The sequence below is a fragment of the Plectropomus leopardus genome, chromosome 3 (genome assembly GCF_026936395.1).
Source record: "Plectropomus leopardus strain MGB_pleo_1.0 chromosome 3, ASM2693639v1, whole genome shotgun sequence".
Taxonomy (NCBI): Eukaryota; Metazoa; Chordata; class Actinopteri; order Perciformes; family Serranidae; genus Plectropomus; species Plectropomus leopardus.
In genome coordinates, this window is record NC_142178.1 from 13547723 (window position 1) to 13567371 (window position 19649).

At 38.7% G+C, this 19649-nt stretch overlaps 1 protein-coding gene across 2 annotated transcripts in view; it reads left to right on the forward strand.

The window, feature by feature from the left end:
- sgcz (sarcoglycan zeta) overlaps positions 1–19649 on the forward strand; it is a 407248-nt gene that overhangs the window by 170158 nt on the left and 217441 nt on the right. Inside the window, exon 1 of one of the 2 annotated variants that reach the window (XM_042485585.2) lies at positions 11263–11509. The exons of the other annotated variant lie outside the window; for it this stretch is intronic. Within the exon in view, the coding sequence (XP_042341519.2) occupies positions 11459–11509 (51 nt within the window). The 5' untranslated portion in view covers positions 11263–11458. Of the gene's footprint in view, positions 1–11262; positions 11510–19649 lie in introns of those variants that run through there. 2 annotated transcript variants of the gene reach the window in all.

Genomic DNA, 19649 nt, shown 5'->3' on the forward strand with positions numbered 1-19649 from the left:
TTTCATTTTTTTTAATCTTATGCAGCAACTTGCTGTATTAAGGAATTTGGGACTGTCCTGTCTTCAAAGCATTTTTTCTTTTTTTTTTCACCATCATTAAATATGTAATCTATGGCCTAAGGCTGTGTGTTCTTAAAGGGGTACTGCACCCATTTTCAAAATTCATACATGTTATTCCTAAGGTTTGAGACAGTCCAACAGTATAAGTAATCATGAACAACTCTTTCTGAAATCCATAGAGTGCTAAAACTCAAATTTGTGATGTCATGGGGCATAAAGTCTGGAACTGCCCCAGGATGTTAAAAATGACACTGAGAGCACCCAGAGGAGTGTTCTGAGTATTTGGGTGATAGACTGTATAAATAATGGAAGTAGCTACCGTGGCATCACCCATTGTTTGTGTATTGCTGTTCTGAAGCCTGAGTCCAGCATTTCAGCCCATCGCCATCTTGGTTTTTTGGAGCCAGAAATGAACATACTTAGACAAGAGGTTGGAACTGTAGAGGAGTGAGGGTTAGAGCAGAATCTGACAGACCGTAGCAATGCCTCACAGAAAGCCTATCACTCAAGTGGCCCCGCCATAGGCCTAAGTTGGGCCTTAAAGAAATGTGGGCATTTTAACATGGGGATTCATCTTTTTTTTGAGCCTGTCACAAGTGGACATTTTATGAACAGCAGTGTTTAAGTTGAGCAACCACCCACAAAAAAAAATTCACATTTTCAGAAAATCACACATATCCAATACATATCTCTCAATGATGCATTAGCAAAATGTGATAAAGTTTACTGGACCTGAAACACAAGTATAAGAGCCCCAAGACTAAATTTAGAAGCACTTACTGAATAAAGGCAGAAATAAAGTGAGAGTTAATTGAACTTTGCTTTCTAGTTTGTAAAGTTTTACTTGGAGAGTTTTGTTAAAATGTTGAACATTAAATTGGAAACAATTTTTCCTTTACCTTGATAAAATGACAAGACTGCAAAATTAGACTGCATCATTAATTATAGATCATTACCTGACTAGACTCTGCAATAGGGATACAAAGCTGTACTCTTTCTCTCTCTCTCTCTCTCTCTCTCTCTCTCTCTCTCACACACACACACACACACACACACACGTACATCAACATGCTATGTGAGAAACCCCGGGAGCCCTGAACACCACCAGTGCTTGTTAGGTATAGGTAATTAATCATGTAAATTACCTCCTCCTCGCTCACCCCAGGGACATATGGAGGGTCCTATGTTTGCATTTAAGTAGGTGTTCAGCATTGCATTCCTGGTGATTAGCATATAGCTTGGCATATTAAAATCCAGTATATCCTAGATTAGTCAAGCATAGGTTAGTTTAACTGCGCAATGATGTTTTCACCTTGGGGGGGAGAAAAAGTATGACTAGTGAGAGTTTCAGTGTAGGAGGGTGGAATGAACTGGGGAAGCTAAGGATGCAAACAGAGTACTAAACAGCAAGACTATACAGAGAACACATTTTTCTTATGAAAACATACCATTTTTGCCCTCATGGAAATAGATTATAGGCATTAGTCAGGGGAAAATAATTAAACACCAATTCTGTTCTGTTTCTTGCTAAAATCCCAAGGTGGTGACCACACTGCATTTTTTTTTTTGGCCTGAAATGTCTTCCATCAAAACTGTGAACATATGGAAGTGAACATATGGCAGGGAGTCATACAACATTTTGTTTACAGTGCACCACTTTGAATATGTTCACACAGGTTTGTAAAGATAATGAAATGATTTTTGAAACATCTGAGAATGTGATTGAGATTCCAGTTTTAAATTTGCTTTCATTGTGGTTTAGAAACAGCAAAGTGAACTTTACGGCCTCCAAACATTTCTTGACAGAAAATGATTACTGCTCTTTTTCACTTAAATTGACATATTCATCCTCAAGCTTGCTTTCATCCAGCCTTTCATCAAAGTTCACGTCTTGCAACAAAACCATCAGTATCAGAAATCTTTTCAATCCAAGGATTCACCAAACAAATCACTCCACAAATATCTGCATTTATCTCACTTTAAATATGCTTTTGTAGTTTTATCGCTGCTGCCAACTTAAGAGAGATTCTCTGCCATTTCATTCATTTGCTATTGTACAGCATGACACACTCATATTGTGCCACATTTGTTGTCACATTTGTCATTTTCGAGAAGAAAGTAGTAATTTCATCCTCTCTCCCTTCTCTGCTAAGTGAGCATTTGGCAACAATGTCTCTGTCTCTCTTCTGTGAGGACAGAATAAAGCTAAATCCTTATGGTGGCTGGGCATGTTGCCCTCTTTGCCTCAATTCATGGTTTTGATGCTTTGTGCTACAACCTGTCCCACCACCCAAACATTTGGCAGAAAGGTCTTCATGTAATTATCATTTTTCCAGCAACAAACCATGTACCAATTCAGTGTGGGTAATCTGGAAAAAAAAAAAAAAACAGAAAAAAAGATGAGTGTCAAGCAAGCGGCAACCTCTGAGGCTGAAAAATGAAGCCGATGCGGAAGTGCCAAAAACTGCCGTTCATCGAATGGCCATTTGAGGCTGGCTCTAAAACAGAGTCAATCCCCAAAGACCCCTATATTAAAATACCCAACTCTACAAAAATAAACATGTTTACAAGGTTAAAAAAAAAAAGAAAGAAAAAGCTTTTTGAATGAGCTACAGCTTTCTGTCCGCTTTTGTAAAGGGTCTTGAGAATTGCATCACTTTAGCCTAAAAAGACATGTTCTTTCTTATGTGTTTTATTGGCATGAATTCTACAGTTTTGCAACACTGTACAACAGCAACAGGCTTGTTTTCTTATTATTATTCTGCTGCTAGAACTTTTTTAAAGTTCAAAATCTACAACTGCGCAAAGTTTTTTATGTTGAGTTTTAGCCTTGGCGAGCCGAGCTGAGCAGTGACTTTCAGCCTTTTCATTCCTATAACAACAAAAATTAATTCTCAGCTCAGTCTTCATTAAATGAAGGGAGAGATAATTTAGCACATCTTGTCATTTTTCTCATAGACCACAAAAGGTCCAATGTTGAAGGAGTAGTTTTTATAATTGCAATGCAACACAAAAATCTATGAGGAGACCTTCACAAATCACTTCCAAAAAAAAAGTGGAGTAATTTTTACCTTAGAGTTTAGAGAACTGACGCCCTTGGTAAAAACAATAATAATTGCTACCCATTATACTTTTGAAGCCTATTTATAAAGTCTGATTCTTACACACCTTTGCAGTTTCAGCCTCCTTCTGGGAATCTCCCTTTTTTGGAATGACTTCTACTTCCTTTTGTTTTAAATGTTAAATCCCAACAGATTCAGTGTTTAGCATGAATAATACTCTAACTTTTAACTACTGTGCTTCATACACGTTGTCATGAGTCTCATAGCAATAGCAGGGAATACTGCTGTACCTGCAATCTCCCTGAGCATCTGTTTAGTGCTGCTGGCTGAAAAGACTTACCTGGTGGGTACACAGGTTATGCACCAATACACCAAAGCAAATTCCTTGTGTGTGAAAACCTGCTTGGCAACAAACTCTGGTTATGGTTATCTACCACAACCATCTCAAAACATGAGGAAATATGGAAAATATTGATTTAATGTGGTGTTTCACAAGGAAGGACAAGCAAGGGAGGTAAGATACGACGTGTATGCCATCACGCAATCAGGAAGCGGTGAAGGAAGGAAGGAAGGAAAAGAGGATATAAAGGACATGTCTCAAGGCTTGCATCAGCATCCATGAGGGTGTTTTCCCCTTGCTGTCTTTACAGCGCCAGATGGCCTTGGTCTTTAATCACTGTGTGTGTGTGTGTGTGTGTGTGTGTGTGTGTGTGTGTGTGTGTGTGTGTGTGTGTGTTAGGTAGAGAAGTGCAAGAGTGTGCCTGATGCATCTCAGTATCTGAATGTGTGTGTGTCTTACCATGGTGCTAATTACGAGCATGTGTTTGTGTGTCAGGGCATGGTTTTATGTTGTTTTCATTTAGGACGTAAAAGAATCCTTTCTCAACAGTAATGGTACCAATGGAGCTGTTAACACGGTTCTGCTTTAAAAAAAATAAAAATAAATAAATTCAGGGTTGGGTTCAAAACTGGGAGTTAGATTAAAAGTGTTAACAGCTATTTTTTATTGGTTTGACTCTCGTAACCATTTAGTGGTTTAACGTGTGTTTGATTGTGTCTGGACTGTTACGGTCACCGTGGTAGTAGGAGTGTTCCTGGTCTGTTGTGATTGTCATGGTCGGAATACCAGCAATGCACAATAAAGACCTGGAAAAATAAGCAACTTATATTGTGCTTTATCAGATGCATGCTCAAGGGCAATATAATGCCAGTGAATGATGTACTAATGGACCATTGTCCGTGGAAGTCAATAGAAATACTGAAGCGCGTGATAATGACAGTGGTACTAACACACAATGAGTCAAATATGAGAACACTCAGATGTGGGAAACAAGTATGGCCTACCATGTTCTGTGAGATTTCAGGAGTGTAGGCAAAAGTAAATATTTTACAACTTATTACAAAGTCCCAGAAAGTATCAGCCTTAAAAAAAAAAAACAAAACACTTTAATATAGTCATGTACTTGTACCTGTCCAGCCAAATGTACAAACAATGACAGTAAAATGTTTTATTTTAATTTTAATACTGTTAAAAGATTTGTGGTAAAAGATTTGTGCTTTACCTCCTCTGTCCCCTCTTTTAAGTGCACAACCCCGAAAAGACATATCCCAAATAAGATCCTGTCTCCTTTTGTGTTCATCTACCAAAAGGGATGCTACAAAATTTGAACCAAACTTTTGTTTATATGTTATTGTGAAGGTTGTGATCACATGACTAATGTGCTGTTTGGAGTAAAGAAGGAAGTAGTATAAAGAGCAAAAATCCACTTAAGTAAAAAGGTTAAAAGCTTTTCCTAAATCGAACCCAAGCCTAGCCTATGTAAATTTAGTTCCCTACACCTAACTTACCTAAATGTACTTTCCTACACCTAACCTACATAACAACGAAAGGGGTAAACTTTAGGTTACAAGTACATAATGTGACAATGCCCAACCATGATTCTTTTCCCAAACCTATCCTAACTGGCAGAGGTGCTAATTTGTAAGATATCATACAATCTGTTGTATGATATCATATATTATTTGCAGTGGTAGATTATAAATACAACCAGTTGCCAATACTTTGAATGCATATCCCACCTAATTTTGGGAATCATTTTTAACCTGCAGAAAATAAACCTCGCTCCATGGCTCTACTAAAAAAACCACAAGGTATATTGAATGGTCAAGCAAATAGGAAAAATGTAGTCCTCGTATACACATTTACAGTATACAGTATTGCGCACACAGAAGCAATACACAATACACCAACACACACACACACACACACACACACACACACACACACACACACACACACACACATGCAGTGCCCCCACAGCTGGTTAACTGGCATCTCTCATATGTTATGTGACATTTTTATATAAAACTGATACAGGAATTGCATACACATATAGTACAGATGTCAACTGTGTAATGAAGCAACCGCCTCCACACTGCACACACACACACACACACACACACACCTGCCAGACGAGTAGATGCCAGCATGTTTTAACCCTGGGGCTCTGCTGGCGAGTAGACAGAACAGAAGGAGAGGGAGAGAGAGATGGAGTAAAGCAAGAGAAGGGGAGAGGGAAGCCAATACAGGTAGAGTGAGGGAAAGAACAAGAGGGCAAGAAACACATGGCAAACCATAAGGGATGATAGTGCAAAACAAAAAAAATAAATAAATAAATAAAGATAAGAGATGGAGAGCAGGAGAGAAGTGAGTCAGAGAGACAGACAGGGAGGAGAGCATGCAGCTGACCCTGAGCTGGGCTGCATTTGTAGTCAGAGATACAGAAAGGAGGAGACAGTGGCTGGGAAAGACAGATGGAGGAAGAGCGAGGGCTGGTGGAGCACAGAGAGAGAGACAGAGAGAGGTTTATGATGTATTGTATGTTGCTGACCCTGGGCTGAGCTGAGCTGGTCCAGTCTGGCACATTTTGACCACAGAAAGACAGATGTCTGGGATGACTGCCAACTACGTACATCTGATAGGAGAGTTTGTGTGTGTGCGTGTGTGTGTGAATGTGAAGGGAGACTGAGGTGTAGACAGGCAAGGTCTTACCTGAGAAAAATCCTCTGCTGGACCGAAAGTTTAATGTTCACTTTTTTTGCTTGGAATAAATGTACTACAACTACCATCATACTCGTAATACAGCACTGCATGAAATAAGGAACTTCTGACAAAGAGTGCCTTTGTAGTGACTAGGACTGATCTCGCAACCAAAATCCCACTTCAAAAATCACACAAAATAAAGCCGCTGTATTCAATAGTTTCACATAAGCAATGGATTAAATAGCACAGGCAATGTTGAAACCACAGAGAATATGGTCTGACTCTGCAGTTCTCCTCAGCTCTGCAGAGTGTCTCAGCATCTTTCAGCTCACCCCTTTGCTTTTACAGCAAGCAAGTTCACTGTTTTCACTCTCAAGGTGAGTGTAAATACTCCTGCGTTATACCGCTATGCAGCACCTATAGTCGGGGCTCATAGCTCACATACACCTCCTCGATGATTTAACTACATGTCAGGGCTGCGGTATTGACAGAGATTGTGAGTGACAATACAAAAAAAGAAAGAGAGACTCTCAGTTTTCTCGGTAATGCACATCCAGCAAGTGATTATTGTGAAAACTTTCTTTTTAGTGTGGTTGCATTCTTTATCTTAATAATTGAAAGCATTGATTCCAAGGCCTCTCCTATTCGTGAGACACAGCAAAACAAAGTCATTATTTACTTGGATAATTTTACACTTCTATGAATTTATGAGTTAACCAAACAGTGCCCCTTTATCACAGTATATTTAAAGGATGTAAACACAGTTACTGTCAGAAATATAAAACATGGTACAACCTGTTTATACGCAACAAATTCATCTATTGTTGCATTTTAATAGGGGAAATTTCTCGATGAATTCAGTTGATGTACATAGTTTAGCCATTATCAGCTAAAGAGCCAGATGTTTAGCTCATTAAAGGGAGAGTGAATCCTGGATTTCCGTTCGCAAGCTGGCCAGAGACATGACCAGTGGTAAATTAAATACCTGAAAGCTACTTGAGTAAAAGTACAGATATGTTTCCAGAAAATGACTTTGGAAGAGGTTAAAGTCAACTAATAGATTATTACTTAAGTAAAGGTCTTAAAGTATCTGATATTTACTAAACTCATGTATCAAAAGTAATATTATGATATTAAATAAACTTCAGTATTGAAAGTAAAATGTTCACCTGAAAAATGAAGCGTCCATTACACTTGAAGACAAAAAAAGTGGTCTTTCTCACAACTGTCCCTTGATACATTTTATTTAGGAAATATAATGGAGTAAAAGTGAAAACTGACAGTAATATAAAAAGTTAAGTGAAGTATAGATACTGCACAAAAACAAAACAAAACAAAACAAAACAAAACAAAACAAAAAAACTTAAGAACTGTAACACAGTGTTATTACCTCGTTACATTACACCACTCGACACACTTCAATCGACATACTTAAATATTTACCAAAACAACTTAATGAGGTGATAATATGTTAATATAGTGTTCAGCACTTGTTGTGCTGCTCCCAAGTGGCCAAAAATTCAAGTAATACAGGTTTAAGCTATGATGCCATTGTAAAAAGTCTCAAAAGCGACAACACAAGTCTTATCTGAGAAACTGTCCCCAAATGTTCCACCATATTGTTTCATGTGATTGTTAGATGAGGACAGGGTAGAGACAGTCGGGGGCTGGACGGTGGGGTGAGACAGGCTGTTTAGTTTTGAATGGTTCCAAAAGAATCAGAGAGAATGAGAGATAACAAAGGTGCACAATTATTGCCTTCTGCCTCCTGACTTTGTCCATCTTTGCATCTTTTGTGCCTAAGACTCCTTCTTTGATAAAAAAAAAACGAGTGGTCAGCAGAGAGTAACAGGGGTGTACCCATCTGCTGCCCATCCCCTCTATCCATCTCTCTTTCTCTCTCCCTCTTTTCACCCTCCATAACTCTTTCAGCCCAATCACTTTCACTTTTATCCAGCCAATAGCTTCATTCTGCCCAGCTGAAGTCTCATCATCGTTATCCCTTTCTCTTCCTCCCTCCAGCCCTGTATTTCATTTTACCCTCCATCTGTCCATCTCCTATTTTCTGTTCTTTCTCAATCTCCCCTTTTCTCTGCTCTTTTTTTGTTTCATGCCAGGTCCTCATCCAGGGTACCAGCTGCGACCCCTGCAGCCCTACCTCCTCTCCCCTCTGCCAAGCTTTGGGTCCTTTTTCTAACGAGAGATGGAACAGCAGGAAGAGAGGAGGGATGGCTGAAAGAGGAGAGGAGGCAAATGAATCAAAGATCACATTTCCATTTGGCGACACCAAATACTGTTTGAAAATCTCTGTGGTCACACTAGGGGGAACAAGCAGTAGTCGAATTGTGATTTGGAGTTATGATTCAAATACCTGTCTGCTCTGTCTGTACTCTTGAGAACTGAGAACTGAAAAAATGCAGGAGTGATAAAGGGAGATGACAAAAACTATGTTCATTTGAATAAAAAGGGACAAAAGGGCATAGCATACTGTTTTACCAACACATGGAGTGAGAATGGTTTTACTTGCTAAACTTACCTGCTTGCTACCTTTTATCAATAACAACTTTATTTTTATAGCACCGTATATGTCAAAACTAATTTTGCAACATTAAATGTACATAAGTATTGAAAGTAAAAGTGCAAGCAATGCTGTTGACAAAAAGCAGTTGGTCCAAATGTTGAGAAGTTTATCTTTTCGGTAAATGTTCACAACTTTAAAAACATAGCTTATAATTCACTTGAAGAAAAATTTTTTTTTTTTTATTTGTATTATTTATATATTTATTTATTTACAACTTGAAGGATTAAAATAACCAAATCCAGGTTTTCCTTCACTTCTATTGCTTCATTTGTCTGTCCCTTTCTTACACTCTTCTTCCCTCCTTCCTTCTCTCTTTTGTTGTAAGTAACTAAGATGTGTAGGTCAATGTAGTGGAGCAAAAGTATACATTTTATTTAGTATATGTAGTGAGGTAATGAATAGAGAATGTAGACAGCATCATAGATCAATAAGAGCAAAAGCATAAATCATAAAATCAGAAGATCAATATGATACAAGACTGCAAAAGAATTGCAGCATTGTGCAGCAGTGTGAAGTGTAAAAAAAAAAATCTAACGAAAGGCTGATGTGGAGATAAGTTTTCTGCATATATACCATGAAGATATCAGTGACATGGTGAAGAAAGAAACATGGTGAAGAAATTCAAATGTCTGTGATATAGCCTAGTCCTACTGGAATTATATTGAATCATACCTTCATTTTTTATATTAAAAATATGACAATTTTAGTGTGTTTTAATAGCCTAGTTTTATTCTTAAAAGGAAGAAAAGGGGTCTTTGGGGGAAATATCAGAAATAGTACTTTTTTTTGTCTCATCTGGCCGGGGGGCGTGTCTGTGTTTAATTGACAGCTGGGAGGCTGCACGAGGTGCTGCCCCACAGTGAGTGACAGGCCGAGTAAGTGAAATTACACAGTAGCTGTCATGGCATGGGAAGGTGTACTGCAAGAACTGCTCCAGCATGTAACCACAGTGACACTCTCAGTTATGTTTAAATGTGATTTACTGTACTGCAGCTGAGCAGCTAACGAGCTATTCAGCCTACAAACTGCAGCGCACTTTTCATGTTTGTTTGGTGACTTGTTGGACAAACTGGTACGCGAGACTTGATTAGAGATTTGAGCAGGGAGTGGTTGTTGTCTAGAGTCTTTTGCTCTGGTGTATTAGGTTGCTGTTTGGCTCAGGTTGACTGTCTACTCTATGAACACGAATTTCAGCCTGATCAAAATAAGGTTTCCTAAGAAAGATAGCCTTAGCCTATTCTATCAAATTAATGCAAAACTAGGAGGCGACACAATGGAACAAAACACACACAAAGATAGCTGAAGTCCTTTCTTAAAAGACACTATACATGTTATTAAGTTTTGAATCCCACTGTAGTCTCTACAATTTCAGTTTACAACATATGCCTTGTATAGCTACCACAGACAGATAACAATATACTATATTAATGCATCATATGTGATTAGGCTACTAATTGCACTCTCACTACAAAGTATTTCTATTTATCAGAGAGTGTTGTGTTTGTGATTTAACTGAGGCAGTCACAGCGGGAGGCTACACTTGTAGGCAGGAAATATGTAGAATGTTGTTGACATTAAAATGCTCAATTCATTTTTGAAACAATAACCCTTTACACTCCCACTTTTCACATTTTCACTAGGGGTGTAAATCTTTCATTATCTAACGATTCGATTCGATTTCGATTCTGGGTGTCATGATTCAATTCAGAATCGATTTTCTATTCAAAACGATTTCCAATTCAAAATCGATTCCCGATTCAAAATACAGGAGGTGTAATTTTTAGGATGTACTCCAGTCTGTTTTGCCAGTGGCATATTATGTTATGAAAGCAAAGTGTGCACGAAATTATGGAGGTTTTATTATGTACAAGCTTTTTTGTTGTAGAACCTTTCTCCTAAGTGTTAGGAATCAGAAAGTGAAAAAATAAACATTGTAATTAATATAGTTTAAAAAATGGACACACTTTTCCCAAAAAAGTCCCATCATCCCATTTTCTGTGCTATTCTCCAAAGCAGCTCCTATCTGTGATGCTGCAGAGGGCCACATCACACTCCTGACACTTCAGAGAGGGGCCTGGTTTTCCTGCCTGCTCTGCCTGCAGTGAACACAGAGTTTACATCCATATGAGGCCCTGCTGCTTGTTAGACTGTCTCCTGATTTACCCTTGTCTCATTATTATTAGTGTAATAATAATAGTATCATGATGATTATTATTATGATGATTATTATTAGTATCATCATCATCATCATCATCATCATCATCATTATTATTATTATTATTATTATTATTATTATTATTATTATTATTATTATTATTATTATTATTATTATTATTATGGGGGTTACCAGTGTTTATTCTAATGCACGAGGCGCTACCAATAACACAGAGCGATAGATACGGTAGGATTTGGCCAATCACAGTGCAGTTTGCTCCAGATGACGTATGGCTACGTAAGCGGATACAAAGCGCAGGGCCGTCTTCCGATTGGTGGACAAGACCGAAACAAACCTCTGACCTCGCTCTAAAGGAACTATGGGAAATCAATATGGCGTTTAGCATCGATGCTAATGTACTTTTATCATCGAAATATGGATAAAATATATACGGAAGACACCCAATATCGGATCTATCATTATGGATCTATTGAACAAGCTCCCTTAAAAACACCTGAATTCCCAGGCTGGATACTGAGGCTTCTGAAAGAGCTACGATGCGGATCCCTCTGAACGGCACAGCCGGCAGCTTTCACCGGGAGAAACAAGTAAGACGATCCGACAAACGGTCTCAAAATCATTAAGACTCTTCTAAATGGTAAACATTTAAGAGGGTTGAGAATAGACTCTATTTAGTAAATATAGTCTATAATCGATGTTCAGGATTTTTTAATGGATTACGAATCCGTATTCTTATGTGAATCATTATTTCCCCCACCCCTAATTCTCACAGCTCTATGCTGATTCATTGACTGTTAATTGTCACATTAATGTGTAATACAGCAGAAATTTGTAAGTCAATTTCAACTTTAAAGAACGTTGTCAGAGGAGCAGATAACACTGAACAGATCCATGTCCACAGAGGATCTGGCTTTTTGATAAGCACCAAGTAGCTGAGAACTGATCCATCACGCCAAAATCAACTGTGGAAGTCAACAATGTAAACAACAGCGAGAACAATTCTGACTGAACACAAGTTACATTCTTACAAAAGCATTATGCTTTATGCTTTATGCTATTACTGTTACTGATAAGGACCCCTGGGTGACAGACCAAAACATTGTTGCTCCTGAAAACAAACATTTAATGATGTAGAGGAGCAGCCTTAGGGGCAGAGTACTCCAGCAAATCTGAAAAAAAAAGGAATTTTAACATGGTAAACAAGGTTTTAGCTGTGGCACAAGGAAAAAAATCCAACAGTAGAATCCCGTATGAGTGAATTTGGGTTGTGGAGGCAGTTTGCTAGCCATGGGGTTAAAGAATATGCAGCTGAAAAAAAACCCCACATATTGCAGTAAGGTTTCAAAACTATTAATTAAGTAGACAGACTCTTTGCAAAAAAAATGCTGAAACTTTAATGTCACTTCCAGTTGCAGTCCCTTCTGTAGATGCGCTCGCTGAAAATTGGCACTCATGAAATTTCTTTGGATAAATGCATCCGTAAAATTATGTGTGCCAAATTATGTGCATACACAAAAAATACATTAGAGGCAAATTAGAGCTGATGGACCATGCATGTCTCCGCTGACCGGGTAAGAGGTCATTGCTTTGATTATGGCCCGGCTGTCTCGTTCTCTCCTTTGCACACAGAGGAAAGTTTGTGTTTGGGGCCAGAGTTGCAAGAAAATTGGCTTTTTGATTTTGTTTCCCATGGCTGTGAAACCAGTATGAGACCAGACACTTCTGAAGCTTCTCTGTTGTCGGATGATGTTGTGCTGAAATGAGCTGGAACATTGGACTACTTTGTGTGTGTGTGTATGTTTGTGTGTGTGTGTGTGTGTGTGTGTGTGTTTGCCATGCATTCTACGTCTCTGTCCTGATCCAGCCCTCATCCCCTCCCCTCCCAGCCTTCATTTTATATTCTCATATCTTTCAAAGCCCTCCTTGTTGTTCTGCACTGCAATAACCATCTATTGCAGTGTAGCCTTCCCTGTGCCATGCTTGTGTCTGACGCGAGAGAGACCAGCTAAAATAGGCTGACACTGTCCCCCAGCATGTCACTTTGTTTGGGAAAGCAGCCATTTTGCCTCCAAAGTAATAATTCATTTTGAGTTAAAGAGAGGGTGTTTCAAGGCAAATAGACGCCAGGACAATGGCACCATGTTTAACCTCATTAATTACAATGTTTATGTGGATCAGGGCACGCGGGCAGTGGGACTGGACATTATCTTTCTTATTCACAGCCAAGAAGCTGCTGTTGCTTGTGAGTAATTATATGAGGGTATTTCTGTTTAGTCAGGTGTCTCAAAGCAAAGCTGGTCTACAGTGATAGCAGTGCAATCCAGTACAGTGTTTCTCACAGAGTTAGAATCTAATTTACGTGTAGATGTTTTTGTGGGTTCGTGTACAGAGCTCTTTATGAGTTCTTTTTCCGCTCAGCAGCAGTTTGAGAAATCATGGGGTCGATAATTGATCTGTTGATCGGGTCAGAGCTGATCAGGTCGATGGATGAGAGCAGCAGCCTCTGTAGAGGTGAGTCAGAGCCGACTTTTAGTCTCAGCCCAACTTTGACTGTGTCAGCCATTCTGCTGCTCCGTCTTTGCTCAAATTGGGGATGCATGGTACTGGATTTTTTTTTTCAATATCTGATATGATATGTTTATAACAATGATATATATATATAAACAACTCATTTGGCTGCGAACCGACATTGTTATTGATATATATCCACTTTTTCACCATCTAATTTTAGTGATCATCAAGTCTCTACTGTAGTAAAATTATGCATACTCTTATCATGATGGCCCACTAGCAGATGGAGATATAAAATACAATGCTTTTCAGTGTATGTAATATTTATTCATTGTGCGAAATAAGAAAAGACTTTATTGTTGAGTTGATGTTTTGCGCATGTTCACTTTGTCAATGAAAAAAAAAAATCAGTTTGTGATATCAGCAGAAATCAGCACATTGTCTGATTCTGATATTTTATTTTCAAAGTGCTCGTCAGAATAAGTTTGGCACTTCAGGGATCTCAGGGACTGGCAGGGAAAATTATTTTCATTACAGCCATCTCACCCATGTTAATTAAGCCAATAACTTGGGTGATTATGGCCTTTAGGCGGCGTGCTGCTGAGCCCTGCGTATTATGAACCTTTAAGTAAACCTGTCCGTCCAGTAAAGGTATCTCATGGAGCTTGTTATGCTGCATTTGGTCAACATACCAAATAAACACACCTTATAATTACATACGTTGGTAATCATTAGGAGGGCAAAAATAAATATTGTAATAAATAATGTAACACAAGGTAATATTCAGTGTCAGACTCTTAACATCAATATCTCTAATCAGCGAGGGCATGCCAGAAGGTTCCCTGCTGCCATAAAATTATAAGGGGACTGAACTAGTAATCTTCATAATCATTATCAGTGCATTAGTTTTTATTAGTGAAAATCCCTATGACTCATCATGAAATTATTTAGAAAGAAAAGATACATAGCAAGTCTCTGTGATGTAGGTTTAGTCAAACTAGAAGAGGAAAAGTTGACCATGGAGTGTAAATGTGGCATTGTATTATTAGCTCTGGATACTGGACCTCCACATAGCATTTGTCATGTTGTTGTTGATGTTGTTGCAAAAAGCTAGCTTCCTTGCTGATTCTTTCACCAAAAAACCACTGCTGTATGTCAAAGTCACCGTGCCCTTGCATCTGTCTCATTCTTGTGAACGTAATATTTCAAGAACACCACGAGGGGATTTCTTCAAATTTAGCACAGACGTTGACCTGGACTCAACAATAAATTGATAATGTTATCTCAAGAACACCTAGAAGAGATCTCTTTCAATTCGGCACAAACGTCCACTTTGAGTCAAGGATGAAATTATTAGAATTTGCTGGTCAGAGGTCAGGACCCCGTCTGTCACATTCTTCTAAATGCAATATATTAAGAACACCTTCATTCTTGTTATAGCTGTAAACATGGACACATATCCTTTGTTCTGGCATTGTTGAATAGACACAGTCAGAAATGTCCACCAGGGAAAATATTCTGACTAATGTAACGTTGGCAGCCGGTTTGCAGGTCAGACAGTCTGCAGCTGTGAAGAGCTGAAATAGCCTGCACAGATAGATTGCACAGATCTATTGCAAAATGGATGTGGTCTTTTCAGTAGTACTGCTAACATCACGCTGTCTGTTCCTTGTCTTGTAAACCCCACTTAGAGTGAGTGTCTTTATGTTGTATGTCCATTCCCCTGCTGGCTCAGCTGTCAGTCAAACACATACACCAGCCTGATGCCTTCAGAGGCCCAGCAGCTGAAGGGACAACTCTAATTATATCTTCATACATACCAACATACCTCTGTCTTTCTTCCAAGAACTTAACTTTGGTATAATTTTGATTGCAAAGAATATCTAAATTTTGATAGCTCCTCCACTGTAGCTGTGTAATACACACAGTATCAGGATTAAATTTGGTTTTGTGCGTGTGTGCTTGTGTGTGTAAGTTGTGTGATAAATGCCCCTTCTAAGGACAGAGAATCCCTGCTTCCTCCCTTTGGTTTCTCCGTCGCTCTGTTCTTGTCTCTAGTGTTGTGCCAACAGCCCTCTCAGCACTCAATCAGTTCTGTGTGTTTGTGTGTTTACTGTACGTATGAATGTTGTTGGTCCTTACCAGCGCTCTCTCAGTTTTTTATTCTTTTTGTCTAACCCAGATTTGTTGATAATTGCTGCTGCTTTGGGAACAGATATCTCAAAACGCATTCTAACCGTCTCACACATGCAAGAACACTAAAGCATATACTTATGGAAAAGCACTCATGAATGCACACTGATGGAGGCATATTTGTTTTCACTAAATAACATGAACATGAAAGGGACATAATTAACACAATCATAACAGATGCACACTGAGGCAAAACAGCAGATTTTGTGTTGGATCACATTTAGTCACATTATTTTCTCTGCACTGACTTGTTGGCTGTTGCAGTGCATTTGCTCATGAAAATAGCACTTACAGGAAATGTTCTGTTTAGTGGTAGAGCTCGCTGCAGTCTGCTGTGTTTTGAATTGACTTTAACAACAAAATTTTTTCCCAGGGTGAAATTGTCTGATTTTGTATCCTAGAATTCAAAGTGACAACAAATAACCGCGACCCTTGCGAGGACAAGCGGTTACAGACAATAAATGAACGAATGAATGAATACAGATGATAACAAAAGTTATATCTAATTAAAATCCCCCAAATAAATTATAACATTTAAATTAATTTTGCTGTCTCAGATCTCGCAATGTAATAGCGTAGAAGCTACATACTGGATTTTTCATTTGTTAAAAGCTGTAACATTTGGTTTTCTGTACAGAATGTCTCACTAAGCAGATATCTCTAAACTGTGTAACTGCACATCTAACCCTGAATCTCAAAACTACTCATTTGTAGTAGTCATTTTGGGTAACCTAAAATTAAGCTCAAAATCTTAACAAAATGTATGCTGTTTTTTTTTTTTTTTTTTTTACTGAAAAGTAATTCTGACAGTTATACCAATATGATCTGAGGGTAGCATCAGTGCTGGAAAACAAAATGCCTCAGATGCACTTGAGAATTAAAATTTGGACTTAACTAAAAAGCTAAAGCTATCTCTCTTAATTGTCAACGACATGATAAACAACAGTTTTATGTGGATAAATGAAAACAGGCCAAACCTGTGAAACCATTACTCAGACAGATACTACTATTCTAATAAATGTTTTCCACAGAAATGCTCGTTTGGATAAAAGCCTGTTACCATGAGGACACAGGAAGCTGCTATATCCGTCCACATTGTGCACTGGGAACATGTAATTATCTCAATGTGACCCGTGGTACTCAAAGGTCCTTAAAATTGTGGGGTTGCTGCATCCTTAATCATCCAAAGACCAATGTGTTCCAATTATTAGTCTCCTAAACATTTTATAATGCACGTAAAGCTCACCAGGTTCATGAGTTCTCTCCAGTTTTTTTTACTTGCCTTAAACATTGTAAAAGGGTCCTGCTTTTAATTAAAAGGTGGTGATCTTTGCGTTATTGAGAGCGCTTCAAATGGGTTTGCATAACCGGTGTTTGGACTGAACTAGAGTGACCTACACATAAGAGGAGATCTATTTAGCAATTTATTTACTCTAGCTCTGACAACTGAGTCCTTTTTTTAACACATGCAAAAAAAAGTTTAAAGATCCTTTGTTCTGCTGCAATTTAAAGATTTTACCCTAACAAACTCATAACACCCTAACCCTGATTTAATAGAGCTATCTGTGCTGTAGTCTTATTGTGTAGCAGTAATAAAAGTAGCAGCTTTTAACGACAGAGTTACCCACCACAGCTTAACATCAAGGGTCAAACGATCAAGGTCAGTATTGATTTTTAATACTTAATGAGACCGATAACAGATATTTGGAACCGATAAGCATTTACAATAAAAATGAAATGTCATGCAACAAAATCCCACAAAAACAGAAACTTTCAACATCACGAACAGCAAGTTCCCAGCAACTTTTACTATAAAGTTCAGTGGAAATTTCAATTAAAAAATGAATGAATTAACATAGCTCCCTGAGGTTTCACAAAGTAAAAGTTAGTCCCATATTGACACTTTCTTTGCATGTATTGCAGACTGCCTTCCTCTGTGTCGGTGGAGGTAATACACACTTCTTTATCAATTTATTTTACTTGCAATCATTAAAATAAAACGCCGATACAGATAATCAGCAAAGTACCAAATGTCGGCCCCTATAATTGGCCAGGCCGATAATCTGTCGACCCCTACTGAACATTTCCTTTCTTTTCCATTTCCTCCCCTGTAGGATCAGGCTGTGGTGGTTAAGTTAAGGGCTGAGTGCAGTTGTACCCTTCTGCAAGTGGCTGTATCATCTGAGAGCTGACACTTGAGTTTTCTACTCGTTACTTCCGTCAGGTTTCGAAGTAGAGGTAACAGGACAAACCCAGTGGAGCTTCTCTTTACAGTAGCTTCAGCTTCTCATTCGCCAGGGTCAAGTTCCTTTCACCTCGGCCAACTCGGAGCTCCTCTTTTTCTCTTCCTCTAATACCAGCTCCCCTTTGGATACCTACTCTCACTTTGGCTTCCTCTGAGATCGGTGCAGGTTCAGGCAGTACCCTACGTGGTGGTTCATATTGACATGTTGATCACACTCTTGATTTCCCTGTTAGTGCTCTGAGAGGTGTGGACTTTCCCGAATTTCAACTCTGGCTTCATGCTCACTTACAGCTTAGCAGTCTTTCCCAGGGAAACAGTGATCTTTGTCTTCTTTTCACACATGCAGTGCTGCATATTTGGTGTTTGAGACAAGCTCACTGTCACTGCACACCATTTCTCTTGTGCTGTAGACAAGGGACTTGCTTTCCCCCACTTAAATCAGGTCAAAGCCATGGAGGAGTCTTCCCTTTTCCCGCAATAGTGTCTAAGGAGAAAACACTATTTGTGGTTACTTGTTGTTGACTTTCTTGGAGATATTTACTTTGCACTTGGGACGGGCGATATATTGAATTTACTAGATGTGTTGCAGCTTGTACCAAAACTGTTGTGTTGTTTTTTTTAAGTCACCAGCATGAGATTCACTTCTGCGTTTCTGCTCTCTCGCTCCCTAATGGCTCTCTCCCTCTCATAGATGACAGGTCACACACACCTTTGCCCATGCGGACCACTTCCTCCTCTTGAGTGATGGTGTTTGAGCAGGTGAAAATATCATTTTTGTATCTGCAGGGGTCCAGAGCACTAACGCTGCTATTTTGTTGCTTATTGCGTCCATGAAGTACCAGCGCAACTTGCAATTACTGTTAATAATTTAACAGGAGAGCTGCTTGTTTATTTCCTGCTCACAGTGAATAAATCTTCAAGTTTAAAGGCGCCGCAGTAACAGATTAACTTTTTGCTAACTGCTAACAGCTAAATGTTGACTTCAAGTTTACAATAAAAACATCAACACTTCCTGCCTGAGATGAGCTGGGTGCTTCAAAAAAAGAGCACCAGTGCTTCTTCTTTGATTTATGTAATTGAAACATTTCATTGAACTTTAGCATAAATGTACTTTATTTAACCTTATCATAACGCTAGCTACTTTATTTAGTTTTATTGTAGTGTAGGTAATTTTAATCAGTTTGTATTGCAGTAGTCGACGGTAGTTTAAAGATTTAAAAATATCAAGAAATATATTATGAAAGACTATATAGCCTAAAAATATGGTGCCATATTTTAAGCCATATTGCGCAGCCCTACATAGTAATTTATTACATTTTATGTTGGCCAGAAAGCAATGTGTGTCGTGCTTGTGCAGTGTATGAATTTGCTCATGTGGTAATGTATGTTGTGCTCTGTCATGAGATTATTGATTATTGAATGGATTGAGCTTGATGGAGTAAAGGAGACCAGAGAGAATCAAAATAAGAGACGGGAGGGACAGGAAGTGAAACAAGACAAACAAACAAAAACAATTATCAAAGGCTGGTTGGAGGGACAGAGGGCACAAAGGTAGTGAGGAGCCGACACATTCAGGATGTAGTTTGTGTGTGTTTGTCTGTGCATGCATGCGTGTGATTGCATGTGTGTGTGCGTGCATGCGTGTGTGTTGTTACAAGGGCACCAGATGCTCAGATGATGAATGGGTTGCTATCACAGCACAGGCAGTGTAGTGACACTGAAGACCTCAGATCACATTGCTGTTACGCACACACATAGACACACACACACAGTTTGTG